Source organism: Dipodomys spectabilis, unplaced genomic scaffold, assembly GCF_019054845.1.
Source record: "Dipodomys spectabilis isolate Male_0828 unplaced genomic scaffold, ASM1905484v1 ptg000264l, whole genome shotgun sequence".
In the NCBI taxonomy this organism is placed as follows: domain Eukaryota; kingdom Metazoa; phylum Chordata; class Mammalia; order Rodentia; family Heteromyidae; genus Dipodomys; species Dipodomys spectabilis.
The window spans coordinates 7,160,328-7,175,822 of NW_024870941.1; the positions used below are offsets into that span (position 1 = coordinate 7,160,328).

General features: G+C 51.5%; 1 protein-coding gene across 1 annotated transcript in view; it reads right to left on the bottom strand.

Annotated features, from left to right (window-relative positions):
• The window catches only part of Col22a1 (collagen type XXII alpha 1 chain), a 183,926-nt gene that overhangs the window by 5,314 nt on the left and 163,117 nt on the right, over positions 1 to 15,495 (bottom strand). The window contains exons 55-60 of the mRNA XM_042699956.1: positions 12,173 to 12,226; positions 10,769 to 10,840; positions 9,087 to 9,122; positions 6,868 to 6,912; positions 4,412 to 4,591; positions 2,067 to 2,137 (exon numbers count right to left, since the gene is read on the bottom strand). Coding sequence (XP_042555890.1) covers positions 2,067 to 2,137; positions 4,412 to 4,591; positions 6,868 to 6,912; positions 9,087 to 9,122; positions 10,769 to 10,840; positions 12,173 to 12,226 — 458 coding nt within the window. The remainder of the gene's footprint in view (positions 1 to 2,066; positions 2,138 to 4,411; positions 4,592 to 6,867; positions 6,913 to 9,086; positions 9,123 to 10,768; positions 10,841 to 12,172; positions 12,227 to 15,495) is intronic.

Below are 15,495 nucleotides of genomic sequence, written 5' to 3' on the forward strand. Positions count from 1 at the left end.
CCCCAAGCCCACCCTGCAGGTGTGGATGTGACTTCAGGGGATGAGGCTCACACCGGGTCAAGTCTCCTCCTTGCCTCACTAATTCCCTCCTCCTGCTGCTCACTCACAAGGCCCCAAGCCAAGGTGCAGTCTACTTCTGCGACCCAGCTCTGCCAGCCTTGATTTTCGCATATTCAACCAGGAGACTGTTTAACCTCATCCAAGGAGAGTCAGGAAGAAAGGACTGGGCTCCGCAGTTGCTTCATCCAGATCTTGGTTAGAAACTCCACAAGGACAGAGACAGGGAGTTGTTTTTTTGTTGTTTGTTTTGTTTTTGTCACTGAGAAATCAAACACCTAGGAGGCAGAACTCAGATGTCTCCATACACGTGTCCAGCAGCCCTGCCCAGCCCAGGGGGTAGCCTTGTCTCCTTCCTTTCCTCCTCTCCAACACCTACCTGATGGAAAAAATGACTTAAACTGGAAATACTCATCGCCTGCTCCTTGACATCCATATCTGGAAAATACCAGAACTGTCCTTGCTGCAGACCCATTGAATCACCTTCAGCCAACCCTGTGAACTGAGGGTCATGCCCTTTGGAGAAAAGAAGCTGCAAAACCCCGTGAAATGCAAGGTAAGATTCCACCTCTGCACAGAGCCCCTTCCCCTGTCCCCATCCTGCCCCAGACGCCTGCTCCTGACTTGACCTCTCTCTCTCTCTCTCTCTCTCTCTCTCTCTCTCTCTCTCTCTCTCTGCCTCAGAAAATGAGTTCTTAGCTGGAAGGGAATTGCACCTTTTCTTCTTCAGCTGGGCTGAAGAACAGCAGCTGCCCTTCTCAGGTTGAGTCTGATAAACCTGTTGGTTGTGGGTTTACCTCTGTGCCAATTTCATTTTTCATACTCCCAGTACTCAAACTAGTTTCTTAATATGTCCTCACATTTGGTGCCGGAACCCGGGACTTGAAGCCTGGAAACTCAAGAGTATTTCCTTACTCTTTCCCTCCTCTGGTTGTCTGCTCTGGGGAATTCTGCCTTGCTCTCCTGTTGGTGGACACAACCATGTTTGCTGACTCCAACGGGTCAAGGAGGAGAGTCACTTCGCTTACGCTTGTGTCCTCATACCCCGTGTACAAGGCAGGGGCAAAATGCATGAGAAACGGCCGTGTGAATAAAGGCATCCTCCCCTTCATCCGTTTCTGCCTGGAAAATGGAGATTCCTCCTCTTTCCCACAATGTTATCCTCTATGGCCTTCTTCTCCCACACTTCCATTATAGAATAATTGGGGGGAAATGGTTATTAAAGAAGGCCTTGGGGGAGCATGGATTCTGCGGCAGCCAGGGTGTGAGCCCAGAGTTGCTCCACATGTGTGCGCTTTGCCATCCTTTCAACACTCAGGCATGTCTTGGGACCTTCTCCTGGCTCTGGAAAGCCCACATGTGGATGTCAGCTCTTCTGATGGTCTGCCTCTGGTACCTAGCCCCCAGAACACCTGCGGTGCACCAGGCTTAGGCTGCCTGGGGGGGGGGGGGGCGGCGGTGTGTGACGGAGTTAATATTCCCGCTGCTCCTGAGGTCTTCTCTTGGGCTTTTCCAAAGGTCAAGGTCTTTGCCCATCTTTCAACTCGAAACTCACAACGCTTTTCCTCCAGGGATCCTCACTATGTTAGGCATGATCATCTGCCCTGGTTCCCTGGCCTCTATGCCAGAGTAAATTACAGAGCTAGAAACCACTAGTCTTGTGGTTTCTTGATCTATTACCACCTCTGGGTGCTGTGCTCTATGAGGTCTGCGTCAGGTCTCCCCAGATCACTGATTAAGATAGACTGCACACGGTGTGATCTAACTGCAGACAGTGAACCTGCGTTCACCAGAGGTAATCAAATAGGCCCATCACAGAGGCTCTGTGGCGGGTGGAAGCCTGTGTGCCTGGTAAGGGCTGGACCACAGCCTCCTAGCTCATCCAACCCTGACATTCCACATCGGTCCGCTCCTGGGTTGCTTTCCAAACTAGTCATGTAAATAGGAAGGATCCACACAAGGACCGGTCCAGGAGAACCTTTCCCAAGGCTGCAATGAACGCCTGCTACTTACTTTCCAGCTGCTTCCCAAGCTCTTCCTGAATGAGCCGTCGAAGCGTTTCCATGGATGGAGACTCACCCTGGGAGGGAGGGAAGGTTGAGTTATTCTTCCTCTTGCTTCCCACCATCCCTGACCCCTCACAGAACCGAGAAGCTCAGAGGCAGCAGAGACACAGGAAGCCCTGTGCCAAGGTGAAACGGTCGCATCAAGTCTCCATGCTCTCGCCCAGAATAGCTGAAGGGAGGCAGGGTGCATCCTGCCCAGGTTCAGATGGTCTTTCTCCTCCACAGAGCTCTGCACGTCCTCTCTGAACCCGTGGGGAGGTGTCCGTCCCACCCGGGCTCCTCTCTGTCTGCCCAGCACTGGCATGGCCTTGTTCTTGTCTGGCTGTTCTAGATGTTTCATCCCTCGTCACAGCGGCGGGATGTAGATTCGGAAGCCAGCTCCCACAGGGGTTGGCTGTGGATGTCCGGCCTCCTCAGAGAGGTGAAAACTCAAGACTGACCACAGCAACTGGATCGCCGTGTCAGAGCCGCAGGCACAGGCAGGCACCCCCACTGCTGCTCGGTGGGCCTGAGCCGCCACGGGGAAGCAGGTGGGAGAGCCTGGGGCCCGGCAGACAGCCCCAGCAACATGCCCGTGGGGAACGCTCCGCCGTTACCATGTGATACCTCACGGGCCATGTTACAGTCTGTGCAAACAGTTCTGCCAGCAGCATAAAATGCGTTACAAGGAAGAAAAAATACTACTACTTTATGAAAGGGGGAGTGTGACTATTACGGAAGGACTCATACACGTGTGTGAAAAGAATAAAATGGACTAAATTGATTAATTTTTATTCTATCATTTTGATGATACCAGGGCCTGACATTAGGGCCTTGTGCTTGCTAGGCAGGCGCTCTGCCCCATGAGCCGTTAGCCCCAATAGGGTCTTATTTATGCATGGGTTAGCCTGGAATGTGACCCGCCAATTTATACTTTTTGTATGACTATGATGACAGGTTTGCATCAACCATGGCTAGCTTCCCTCCCCGCAACCCCCATCCTGGGGCTTAAACTCAGGGCCCAGGTGCTGTTTCTGAGCTCCTTTTACTCAAAGCTAGTACTCTAGCTCTTGAGACACAGCTCCGCTTCTGGCTTTTGGAGGAATTTATTGGAGGTAAGTGTCTCATAGACTTTCCTGCTTGGTCTGGCTTTGGTCTGCAATCCTCAGATGTCAGCCTCTGGAATGGCTAGGATTATAGGTGTGAGCCACCAGTGCCTGGCTCATAGCCAGATTTTTTATTGTTTGAGATGGAGGTGTCACAAACAGTTGCCTGATCTGGCCTCAAACTGAAATCCTCCCAATCTCAGCTTTCTAATCACCTTGGCTTACAAGTCTAAGTCTCCAAATGCCCCTTTTTAAAACTGTCAGCATAGTGAGGAAAGAAAGGGAAAGAGTAAGAAGGGATGAATATTATTTTTTTTTCTTTTGTTGGTCGTGGAGCCTGAGCTCTGGGCCTGGGCGCTGTCCCTCAGCTCTTCAGCTCAAGGTGAGCACTCTATCACTTGAGACACAGCGCCACTTCTGGCTTTTTCTGCTTATGTGGTGCTGAGGAGTCAAACCCAGGGCCTCAGGCATGCAAGGCAAGCGCTCTACCACTGAGCCACCTTCCCAGCCCTTTTTTTTTTTTAAAGATTTTTTTTTCTCAGTCATAGGGCTTAAACTCCAGGCCTAGGCACTGTCCCTCAGCTCTTCAGCTCAAGGCAAGTGCTCTACCACTTGAGGGGATGAATTTGATCCATGTACATTATATGCATGTACAGAAAATCACAATGAATTCCCTTTGTGCAATTAATATGCTCTAACAAAAAGAAGACATAAAATATAACTACGCTAAACAAATGTCTCTTTCTACATCAGGAAAAATGTGACCCAGAGGGAAGAATGAACACTCAGGAAGCAGCGAGAAGAGCAAGGCGGAGCCACAAGCACATGGCTGGCCTCCCAGGGTGAAACGTGGATCATAAAAGCTATCTACTAAGCCGCCACGTTTGTGGGAGGGGGGGAGGGGAAGCAGGAACAGAAGAGACGAAAGCCTTGAGGCTCACTACCAGAGAAGCAGAGCACGGGATGGCAAGGGCAGGGGGTTGCGGCGGCTGAGCAGCTCCTGGTAAAAACTCTAACAAAGCAAAAAACAACCATTTTTCTTCCCTCTTAGCAGAAAAGAAGGGCAGGCCCAGAGGAGAGAGGGAACTTGTCTCTGTCCTCATGGACAGCTGCTGGAGGCCTGGGATCTGCACCTACTCCTCCCCAAGTCTCCAGACTTCCTGCCTTCCCCTCAGGCGCCCCATGCAACATCAGCCTCCTTACCCTCAGTCCAGGAAATCCGGGCTGGCCTGCGGGTCCGGGAGGCCCAGCCGGCCCACTCTCCCCCGGTGGCCCTTGGGGACCCATCAGTCCCGTGTGGCCTTTGTGGCCTGGGATTCCCGGGTCTCCAGGCTGTCCCTTCCCACCAGGGGCTCCTTTGTCTCCTTTGGTACCGGGATCTCCCTAGGGAGGAGAGAAGTGTGTTAGTAGTGAGTCCCGGCTGGAAGGGAACGCATGCTGTGGCCAGAGGTCCCTTCCTCTGATGCCCTGCCTCCAGGGGCGGCTCAGTGCTCGGTGACCTTCACGTGACTCCATGACTTGATCACGTGACTTGATCAGACCCACCTCATCTACCATCCTGACTGTACAGAAAAAGATCACTACCAAATCCCAACCAGACTATAAAGCACCCTTAGAGCTGTCATGTGGGGAGGGGGAGAAGGAAGGGGCTTGTGTATGCAACAAAGAATACTGTAGTTACAACATAAGGATTTCCATCAAGAACCACGTGGACAGCCTTCCCGGTTTCAATATCAACAGAAAAACTCAGGTATACAACAATGTCCAAAGTATATTAGAAGTGGGGAGGGGTAAGATACTTACCATATTTCCTTGGTAAACATAAAATATTTGGAAGACTACATAAGTATTTAATAAGGGCAAGGTAGCTAGAAACTCAGCCTGACCACCAAAGTGACCAGAGACTCTGAGAAAGAAGACTGCCCGGTTCTGGAATCATCCTCAGCATGGATGATTAAGTGGAGATCACCAGGACTGAAAGGGCAGAGGGAGAGGGAGACACGCACTGGGAGGGAGGCAGAGAGAGGCGTGTGCAGCAGGTGAACAGCTCCCACGTCTGTGTACAATGCTCCAAAAAGATAAAAAGATTGGTGTACAGGGCTGGCCCAGGGCAGAGGACAGGCTCCAGGGCAGGATGGAAGGGGCTAATGACTTCCATTGTTTTTACTCTAGCAGTTCAAATTATTCAGTTACGTCCCTCTACTTGTTTTGAAATTTCACCAATAAAGGGCAACATGTACACATATGGAAATAGCACATATAAAACCCCTTTGTCTAATTAATAGACGTTAGTAAAAATTCAACAACGATCAGAAAAGCCATGTATCAAAACTTAATTTATTCAGACCCAAGGGAAGTCTCTTCAGTTTTGCACATTGGATGCATTTCATGAGATCACTGCCATCTATCTTTAGTGATCTTGAATTCAGAGGTCAATAAAAGCCTGGGTTCCTAATCTATCTGTAAGGCAGACTCCATGGTACATACACTATGGCATTTCCTATCCATTAAACATCTGCATATCACTTAGCGGTAAGAGGACTTGGCCCCTACTTCAAATGTTCCCAAGATTACCAAGGAATGGGGAGTCAAAGGCCCCCTGGCAGGATTCCAAGAAACCACTTAACCGGGGAAGACAGCACGCCAGTTATTGATTAAGTGTTAGAGAAGAGGTTCCTGAACTCCCTGGTTGACAACTAGAATTCGGGTCTGTCCCTTGTTCTGTGGTCCCCAGGAGCCCCTGAGGGGCGGTCTTAGGGGTCACTCAACATCCCCTTCATTCAGGAACCAACTGCCATGCTCCATGGAATCAAAGTCACTGGAAGGAGACAGGGAGGGAGATCAGAAGGGAGGGAAACACTGCGACTACTTCCACGTCTCCTCCGTCTTCTGTCTGCAAAGGATCACAGCGCCCACCCATACAACGGGCAAAGCATGCTGATACGATGTCTTAGAGGGACCCTACAAAGTAAACGGCAGGGGCACCCCACTTGTTCTGGGGTGACACCCACATGCAAGTGTGTCCAAAGACAGGACTGTGGGCAAAGAAGACATGCAAACCACCAAAGGAAGCAGCAGTTGTGTGTCTGTGTCTGTGTGTGGGGGTGTGCGTGCCATGCACGCGCGCACAGGCACACACACACAAGTGCACCCTTCCCCCACCGGCTTTTCTGCAAGGAAAATGATTTCTTCTCGTTGTTTCTTTGGAGAAATGAAATGTAAAGAAAGCTTTTCCGAGTGTGGCGCCAAGGCAGCTCATTATGGGAAAATCTGTTCCCTTGTCACCTCCGGTGACAAATCTGGCTCTGGGCGAGCTGGCACTACGGGAGCCAGGCCCGTCAAGCACACACATTCGCACATGGCGAGAGGGAACCTGTCAGAGCCTCCCGGCACTTGCCTTCGCATGCGTAATTACCATCATTTTATCCCAAAAAGAAAAGGAAAAAAAATCACATTGACTACAACAATACTGGGGGGGGGGGGGGGGGAGAAGCCCCTCAGTGGTGCTCGAGATTTTACAAAGAACAGAAAGGCCGACAGGAAGCAGCTGTCCGCTCCGCAAACACCACCTGCAAAGTTCCCTCGACACTGAGAGAGGCCACAGGGAGGCTGTTCAAGGGGACGACCCCCCCCCCACACACACACATACACACACTTACCCTTTCTCCTTTGGCTCCTGGCTCTCCTGGCTTCCCAGGGGCCCCCTGCAAGGAGTTAAGTAGATGGTTGTCATTTCATCCCGGCCAGCTGAGCTGGCATCTTTGCCTTTTGCATTTCTTCCACACCATGGTATGCATAGGACAAGGCATCCTGGAATACATACAACTGTTCCCTTCAGAGCTCCAGCTTTGTCCATTACAGGATTGGTCCACTTTCCGCTTCACTCTTTTCCTCCTGTCCCTGGAGACCCTGAGCGGAGGAGGCACCAGCCTGCAGTGAAGCCTCTCCAGCTTCCTCCTCTGCCTCTCTCAGGGTAAACCCCGTCCCGCTTGGCATACACCAGGGGCCTGGCAAGAACTGGCCTTTGATAGGGTCCCATCACTGCTGGCTGGGGGGGCAGGGGGACAGGGCTAGCTCTTGCCAAACCCCACGACTGGGTCCCCAACAGCAGGAACGTGCTGATTGGCCATCTCCTGGCTTTCTACACATCATTTTCTCTGTTCTTGTGACACACTCCCAACCTCTGCTCAGATAAGTAACTTGCCAGGCCTCAGATCTCCTTGCAGAAGAACTTTCTACCTCTTCACAGTCCTAGGAGGACAGAGGGACACAGCCTTACACACTTTTCACTGCTGGGACATGTGTTCAAAACATGCCAAACTCCAGGCTGGCTATAATGGGGAAACAAATTTAACCCACTGGTGTGTGTCTTAACTTCAGGTAGACCAAGCTTACATTGATTTCAGAAAGCAAATATAAACTTGAGAGCTTCCGAGCCTGGCCAAGTCTGCCACCCTGAAACCCCCATCCCACAGCTCCGGACCTCTGCAGAGATACAGGGAGGCGTGGCCCTTCTCAGCAGGAGCTGAGCTCCCCGCCTGGCCAAGAAGAACAAATGGGCATGGGTGATTCTTCTACATGGAAGATGGGTTTCATGTCTATAATAACAGCTCAAGAAGATGCTGTGCTAGTCCCGAAAAAGAAAAGAGCACAATGTCAGAAAGAACCCGAAAGGAAAAGCAGGAAAGAAAAGATGTTCCCACCCCAGTGGGTGGATGAGTTGAGACCAAGACTCAGACATGAGGAAGGCAGGGGTGGGTATCCCATGTATAATCCAGGAAAGTGCAGGAGCTTGAATTTGACAGAATAGGGTCTAACCATAGAGGCCCTGGAGGCCGGCTCAAGATGGACTTTATTCTACTGGAGCCTCAGCCCAATGAGTAGCACATGGGGTGGACGGACTCACCTTCGATCTGGTGAGCAGGAGGGAGCAAGGACAATGAATGGTCAATGTGTAAGTGGAAAAGGGACATGGCCTGGGAGCAGGAACCCAAGCTGGACCCCATACTTCTCAGACATGAAGTCTTTGGGTTCAGCTTCCAGGAAGATACCCGGTGAAGGAAGTAGTCCACAGAGTCTGCCTCTTTCAAGAGGGAGGATGCGGGCTTTGAAACACATGAGCTGATGTCTTTAGGCCTCTTTTTCTGAATCCATTCATTCATCTCCCCATCCCTCATCAAACATTGTTGGTGCCCCCCTAGTGCTGAGGAAGAAGACAGCAGGTGTTCAGACCACACAGAAGGGCCTCTCCTTAGTATCTGGTGGTCAGCGGAAGTCAACAAGGAAAGAGGAGGGAGAGAGAGAGTTGAGACTTTCTGAAAAGAGGGACCTGGAAAAGAATTTGATGTTTCAGGAACTATAAGGTCGGAGTGACTGGAGCTCAGGGGCAGTGACGGCTCAGAGTGTCTTGGAATCCATTGAAGGGGAAGAAAGGGCTGAGAAACGAAGCAGAAAGTGGCATTAAGTGCTTCTGTCACACGGACCCTTGGCACAGGGCAGCGAGGGCCAGGACAGACAAACCCCAGTAGGATGCAGCCGTGATGGTCCAGGAGAAGCACAAAGACAGTTGGGTTAAGGTCCACGTGGAAGCAATGGGGAGATCTGACTAGCACTGAGAGGCGCCATGAAGCCAGCATCGGTGTGCTGATGAAGAGATGGTCAAGGATGGTTAAGAAAAGAGATGTGTCCAGACCAGATGGTGCCCTGGTGGCTGTGTCATTGGTGAGCATTTGTGCAAATCAGAGCATGTGCCCCTGGTTCAAAAGGCACCAATGACAACAACACAATGGCAGGCTCCTGAGCCTGTCCAAACTGCCCAACCCTGGCTTTCAGTTCCCGAGGGAAGAGCAGTCCAGGGGGACAGGGTGGGCACACTTACCTCTTTGCCTGGAACTCCTTTGTCTCCTGCTTCTCCCTGCAAAACAGAACACAGGACCAGTTCACTCTGTGATATTGGCACTGTGTACCTTATGTGGCTGTCTCTGCCACACATTTCCATTCAGGTCCTGTTCTACCAATGACGGTAACTGTTTGATCCCAAACAAGGCTCTCAGCTCAGCCTGTGCAGAGGGAGGCAAAGAACTATCCCAGAGAAGGAGCAGAGCCTCCATGACTCAACCTAGCCGGTAGCCACAGGATGACAATTTTGACAATGGTCTGATCGTGTGAGAGAGGCCATTCTGAGGAGGAGGTTCATAGCATGTGATATAAAACACCACAAAGTCACCGAGGAAGATCACAGCCGGAAAGTCAGACAAGGCCGGAGGAGGTTTGCTCTGTCCCTGATGGTTAAGGAAGCTGTTATGGGCTCTTAAGGACAAATCTTGACTCCTCTACTGATTGGCTGGCTCTATGATGTTGAACAACCCCCTTAAGTTGGATCTGATATACATACACACACACACACACACACACACACACACACACACACACACACACACTCCCCGTGTGTGTGTGTGTGTGTGTGTGTGTGTGTGTGTGTGTGTGTGTATTCAGACAGTGGCTGGCCCATAGGAAGGGTTGGACACATCGTCGGCTATTTTCACTCTTACAGAATAAACATGGTAACACTTGCGAACCTATCTGCTCAGCAGCAGACGGATCATTAACTTGAGAATGAAGAAGAAGACAACCGAGTGAAGATATTTAAGTATCAGTCAGAGCTTGGGAAGCAGCTCTGAGAGAGGAACGCCTGTGGGAAGAGCTGGTCAGGGCCGGCCATGGGAGTAACCAGACAGGGAAGAACTCAGTCGGAGGGGCTGGAGGAGAAGATGGAGAAGCATACCCTGGTATGTTTCACAGAACCCTCATCCTATCTGTTGGAATGCCAAGCTGCGGGCCAGAGACCACAGTGGAAACCCATGGCCCCGGTGCTGATGCTTGAGTCTTCTGCATCCCTGTCCCCAGAGAGGTGGCCAGGTTCTCTCTGCATCCAGGTGTCAGGTGCAGACTCAAGTGCAGCTAGCTGGTGCAGATGCACCCTGTGGCTTCGAGGAAACCACCAGAGTCCGCAGCCCTCCCTGTCCATCTTGACAATGCTCACCATCAAGATCATCACCATGGTTTTTGCTAAGATCATTCTAGCACCACTGCCCTCACCAGAAACACTATGGAGATCCTGTGTTCCTCTTGAGCCTTGCACCAGGCCAGGCACCTCTAGAATAGTTCACCTGGATCTTCTCATTTGGCCCTCAGAGTGGGCAAGCTGTCAGACTGATGGAGTAAGGTCAGACCAGGGAAGACCTTGTAGACCCGCTTAGGTCAGATTTTATTTGAGGGGACCCAGAGGGGCACCTCATTCCAGGAAGAAAGAGGGAGCAGCGGTAGGTCACTACGCATAATGAGGTATCACAGGCCTTCGTGAAGCTTTCACAGTCAGGGAGTGGAAGGGCTGAGAGTCAGGCAGGGTGACCTCTGGGCTCTCCACGTCTGCCTCAGTCACGAGGTCTGTTGACACCGTATGGTCATGACCCGAGGACACGGTACATGGTAGAGACAGTACTGAACATGAACTTCACACAGCCATGCACACATCTGGCCTGGTTGGGGTTCTCTGCTTACCGGTGGCCCCCGGGGACCCTGGAAGCCAGGAAGTCCTGGGCTCCCATTCTCTCCTTTGGTTCCTTTTTGGCCCTGTGAAGGAAAAATAGGAAATTAATTGCTCAAGGTCAAGGGTTCACCCAACCTTTGGACCCCTCTAAACTCAGAAGTCCCAAGACATCCGCCAAAAGAGAAGTCAGAGCCCCTTCCCTGCGATAGAGAGGGATCGGGAGGAGACGCGGGCCGCTGCGGATCTCCACAGCACTGCTCTGAGGCAGAGGAAGAAGAGAAGTTCCTCCACACACAGCTCTCGACCTTTGGGTTCAATGCAGCCAACACAACAGGGGGAGGAGAATCCACACAAATCACCGAAAGCCTGTGATCCACCAGGATGTCCTCTCCTGAGGACACGGACCAGCACTCAAGGCATTGTGGGACTTTGTCTTTGGAAGATTCAGCTTTAGCATTTGTGGAAGCCATCAAGTGTGGGGTCAGCTCTTCGGGGACTAGATTTGACCTTGATGGAGCCATCCTTGTGGCCCCATCCTACCCCATGGGCCTGTCTTACCAGCAGGGACACCAGTGCTCCTGGTGGAGGTCATAGAGATTGCCGTGAAGCCAGAGAAGCCTTTTGCCCTGGCCCAGCAGGACAAGGGTGGTCACCAGGGTGAGCCGGTGCCCGGTAGGCCGGGTTTCTGGTCATTCTGCTTCCACAGTGCCCACACTTGTTTTCCCAGCAGAGGTCAGCCCAGGGCCCGGGGCCCGTTGCCTTCGGAGTGTAATGCCTGATTCCCCACACTTGCACACGCTCTCCCGAGTACAGAGGCCAATTCCAGCAAAACACAAATAGAAGCAGATTGGGCTAGGAAGAAACTAGTTGCCAGACTTGGACTTCTCCAACCACAGAATCCACCGAGGTACCATTCTCTCTACGGTGTCTCCCAATAATCCGGGCCTGAACTCTCAGTCGGGAGCCCTCAGTCCAGTGATCAGAACTGTGTTGGTCAGGCGTGCAGCCTTCCTTCCTCCACGACCTTCAGACGACCCTTCTCACTCCCCACCCACTTCTGCCTCTATTTCCACCCAGCACACTCCCTCTGTCACCTACAATGGGCAACTGCTCAGCCCGATCTTTCCTCTTCTTCTGTACACCTACCCAAACACCTTACTTCACATTGTGTTTCACTTTTAATAGTGGTTGAGGCCTGTGGCTGCAGACAGCAGAGACGTGGGTATATGATCACATGTATTTTAAATTTTGAAAGGGTTTTCCCCAGACCCTCTAGTTTCCTTCCACCCTCATTCTCCCAGTCCAACTCCAACTTCTCTACCAATGCTCCCAGAATGGAGACCAGACAATGTAAGTAATGTTATGCCCTCACAGAGATCGCCCACACCACCACGTAGCCGTGGAAGGATACTCACTGGAGTTCCTGGACGGCCAGGGTCACCTGGGGAACCTGGTGATCCACTGTTACCCTGGTGGAAGAAACAGAAATGATCATCCTGCCAGGACTGCGTGCCAGGGTGTCACAGATCGGGGCATGGCCGGGACAGGGCGTCACAGAGCCGGAGCGTGGCGTAGACATTGCTGGAGGGGAAGGACCTGATTTCACACACTCTCTTCTCACTGGGACCAGTGCGGTTTGCAGGAAATCACTCTGTTCCTCAGGATTTCTCCACTTGTCAGAAAGAGTTCATAATATTTAATTCATACGGCGATGGTGGAGCTAACTGAGTCTGTGGGCATGCAAAGGCCCAGCCCAGTGGCTTGTGCCTACAGCGCAGGCACGATAAAGAATCATGACCACATTCACTCCATCCATTCATCCTTCAACTCAAGATGCTGTGTTTGGAAGGAAACCAACTCAAAGGACCTGACGTAGAGATGACGGCTTGCCTCACGGAATGCTGCTCCCCACTGAGGATGTCCATGTGCTCGCCTCTTTCCACTACCCGGCCATGTAATAGACGAGGACAGGGAACGGAGGGGGAGATGCACAGCCCTGCCCTGGCAGGTCCAGGTTCGTGGGTGTGTTCACAGTGACTGCCTCAATTCAAATATTTTCCAAGGGTGTTTTCTGCCCATTTGTCATCGGATGAATATATTTAACAAAAGAAGATTCCTGATAGAGTATTAAAAAAAATCAGGAGGGTGAAGAATGTTCCTCGATACCTCCTTTCACGCAACGATGCCTCAAATTCTTCCAACAGAATTGGCCTCACCCTCTGCCCACCATGTTTTGGCTTGTGTACCTCTCCTCCCTGCTACCAGGAGCCCAAGAGTCTGTGCCCATGACCCCCACGCCCGCAGTGTCCAGCACAGGTCAGGCACAGGAGTCTCTCTCCTTCAAGGGATGGGCCAAGGGCATCCCTGAGGCTCTTGTGAATGCTGAAATGCATAAAGCAGATCTTCACAAAGGTTTCCAGGAGACACATTAGTGTGGGGGGCAGTGATCCCTGCCTGGGCACTTCGTACACAGCACACCTTCAAAGGGGCTTCACACACGTGCAAACATCATCACCATTTTTTACAAGTGGAGAAACAAGCCCAGAAAGGTTAAACTGGCCAGAGGCGGAGGGTCTGAACTCTGAGCTCAGGCAGCACAGATCATATCCCATACTGCTTTGCATCTCAGAAAGGACCAAACTTGTGGGTTCATGATACAACTGTAGCCTCCTCCCGTGCCTACAACATACACAGATGACCACGGTGGGACTCATCTTACCCAATCCTCCCGAAGATGTCTTCAGTGTCTTTAGTGAGGACACGGAGGTACAGAGAAAGCCCAGGCCCAGCGAGGCCAGAGCTGCGGAAGGCTGAAACCCGAGCAGCAAGCAGGATCTGCACCAGGGCCCCGCCCTCGGTCCCTCCCAGGAGTGCTGCCAGCCACCTCTCCCTGTGCTCCCCCGCCCACCATCCCATCTGTGTCCCTCTAAAAATATGCGCTTCGCCAAATCCCCGCAGAAACTACATCTCCGCCCTCCTCCCTCTGGGCCCCTCTACAGCAGGAGGAGGAAAACAGGACACATCAGCACACAGCAACCAAAGCATGGGGTTGCCTGTCCACTGGGCACGGGAGACATCCTAGGGTCATGGAGGCCCTCCAAGTGTCTCCCCCTTTCTCAAGAATCCCCCTGGGAAAGTCCCCGGGTGGCTCCAGCATGGAGGGCACGGGAGGCTTTCCCCAGATATTGTGAGGCACACTCTGTGGCCTCGAGCTCCCTCCTTCCAGGATGACCTCTTTGACAAGGAAATCTGGCCCACACAGGCCCGCGCTTGGATGTGTCAGGGGGATTAAGCTGCAGACTCTGTGCCAGATGGCTCGGGTCTAAATCCTGCCATAGCTGCTGACTCAGCTGTGTGATCTTGGGTGAATTACCTGGCATCTCTGTGCCTCCATTTCTCCTCTATACATGAGTAACCACCACACTTGCCTCAGAGGTTTTGAGGAAAACTCAGTGAACAAATGAGGTTAGTGCTTCACAAAGTCCACAGCACTAAACCCTCCTGGTAGCTCCTAAAAGCCAGTGGCTAGAAGTGGTCATCATGCGATCTATTCCCACCTCTGTGCAGATGCAGATTTTAAAGAAATAAAATGAAGGGTTGGTTTTTTTTTTATGGCCACACACATACTTTCTATACATGAGAGCAACTCATAAATACTGCCAGCCACCAATGTAATGATGTTTTGGGGCACAATGGACTGCATACACAACCGTGGTCCTATAAGATTACAGTGGGCCTGAGAAGTTCCCAATGCCTAGTGGCGTCATAACCATCCTGATGTCACCATGTTACATAGGACCCGGACATGGGGGGAGGGGGCGGTACTGGTGTAACAAACCCACAAGAAGGCCAGGCACGGAAAAGAGAGCATGTGCTCGTGTTCCATATGTGGCCCTTGATGATCCTAATAGATGGATATTCCACAGGCTTATACACCACCATGATATGCTTTCCAACTTAGTTTCAGACAATATTTCTACTTATGAACAAAGCAAGCTATAGCCCGACATGGTGGACACCTGTCAGCTACTCAGGAGGCTGAGGAAGGTGGACCTCAAAATAGAGGCCAAGTTAAGGATACCTTGTCTCAAAAACAAAAACAAAAGGACTGCAGGCATCACGCGAGCGGTAGAGTGCTTTCTCAGAGAGCGCAATCCCCGGAGTTCAATGTCTAGCATCACAAAAAATAGCAGGTAAGTAAAAACTTCCATAAAAGACTACCCACATACTCAGACAACCACTCATTCATCTTGTGTGCATCAGGTGAGTTGATCACATCCTTTTGTTTTTTTCTTGCATAGCACTCTGCCTGTACAAATCTCTTTTCTGCTTCTCCATCCTCGCTGGCTGTTCTTAGGTAAGCATTTACTTAGGTGTGCAAATGGGCAGAAACAATACTGAAAATATTGACTAAATCTGGGAGGTGAGGAGGTTAAACTGTGTCTCCTCAAAAATCGTAGTTGGAGTCCTAGTGATCTTGGTACTCTCAGAATGGGACCTTAGTTAGAAACCAGGTCATTGTAGACTAATGAGTTCCATGAGTTCAAGGTGTGGTAGGGTGGGATCCTCATCCAATATGGCCCCAGACACACACAGGAAGAAGTTCCTGCAGATGGAGGCAGAGACGGGGTGATGCATTCACCATCCAAGGAAGGCCAAGCGGGCCGGAGCCCCCTAGAAGGTGCAGATGTATGGAGCGCCATCCTTTGGAAAGGCCCATCCTGCCCATGCATGTCCC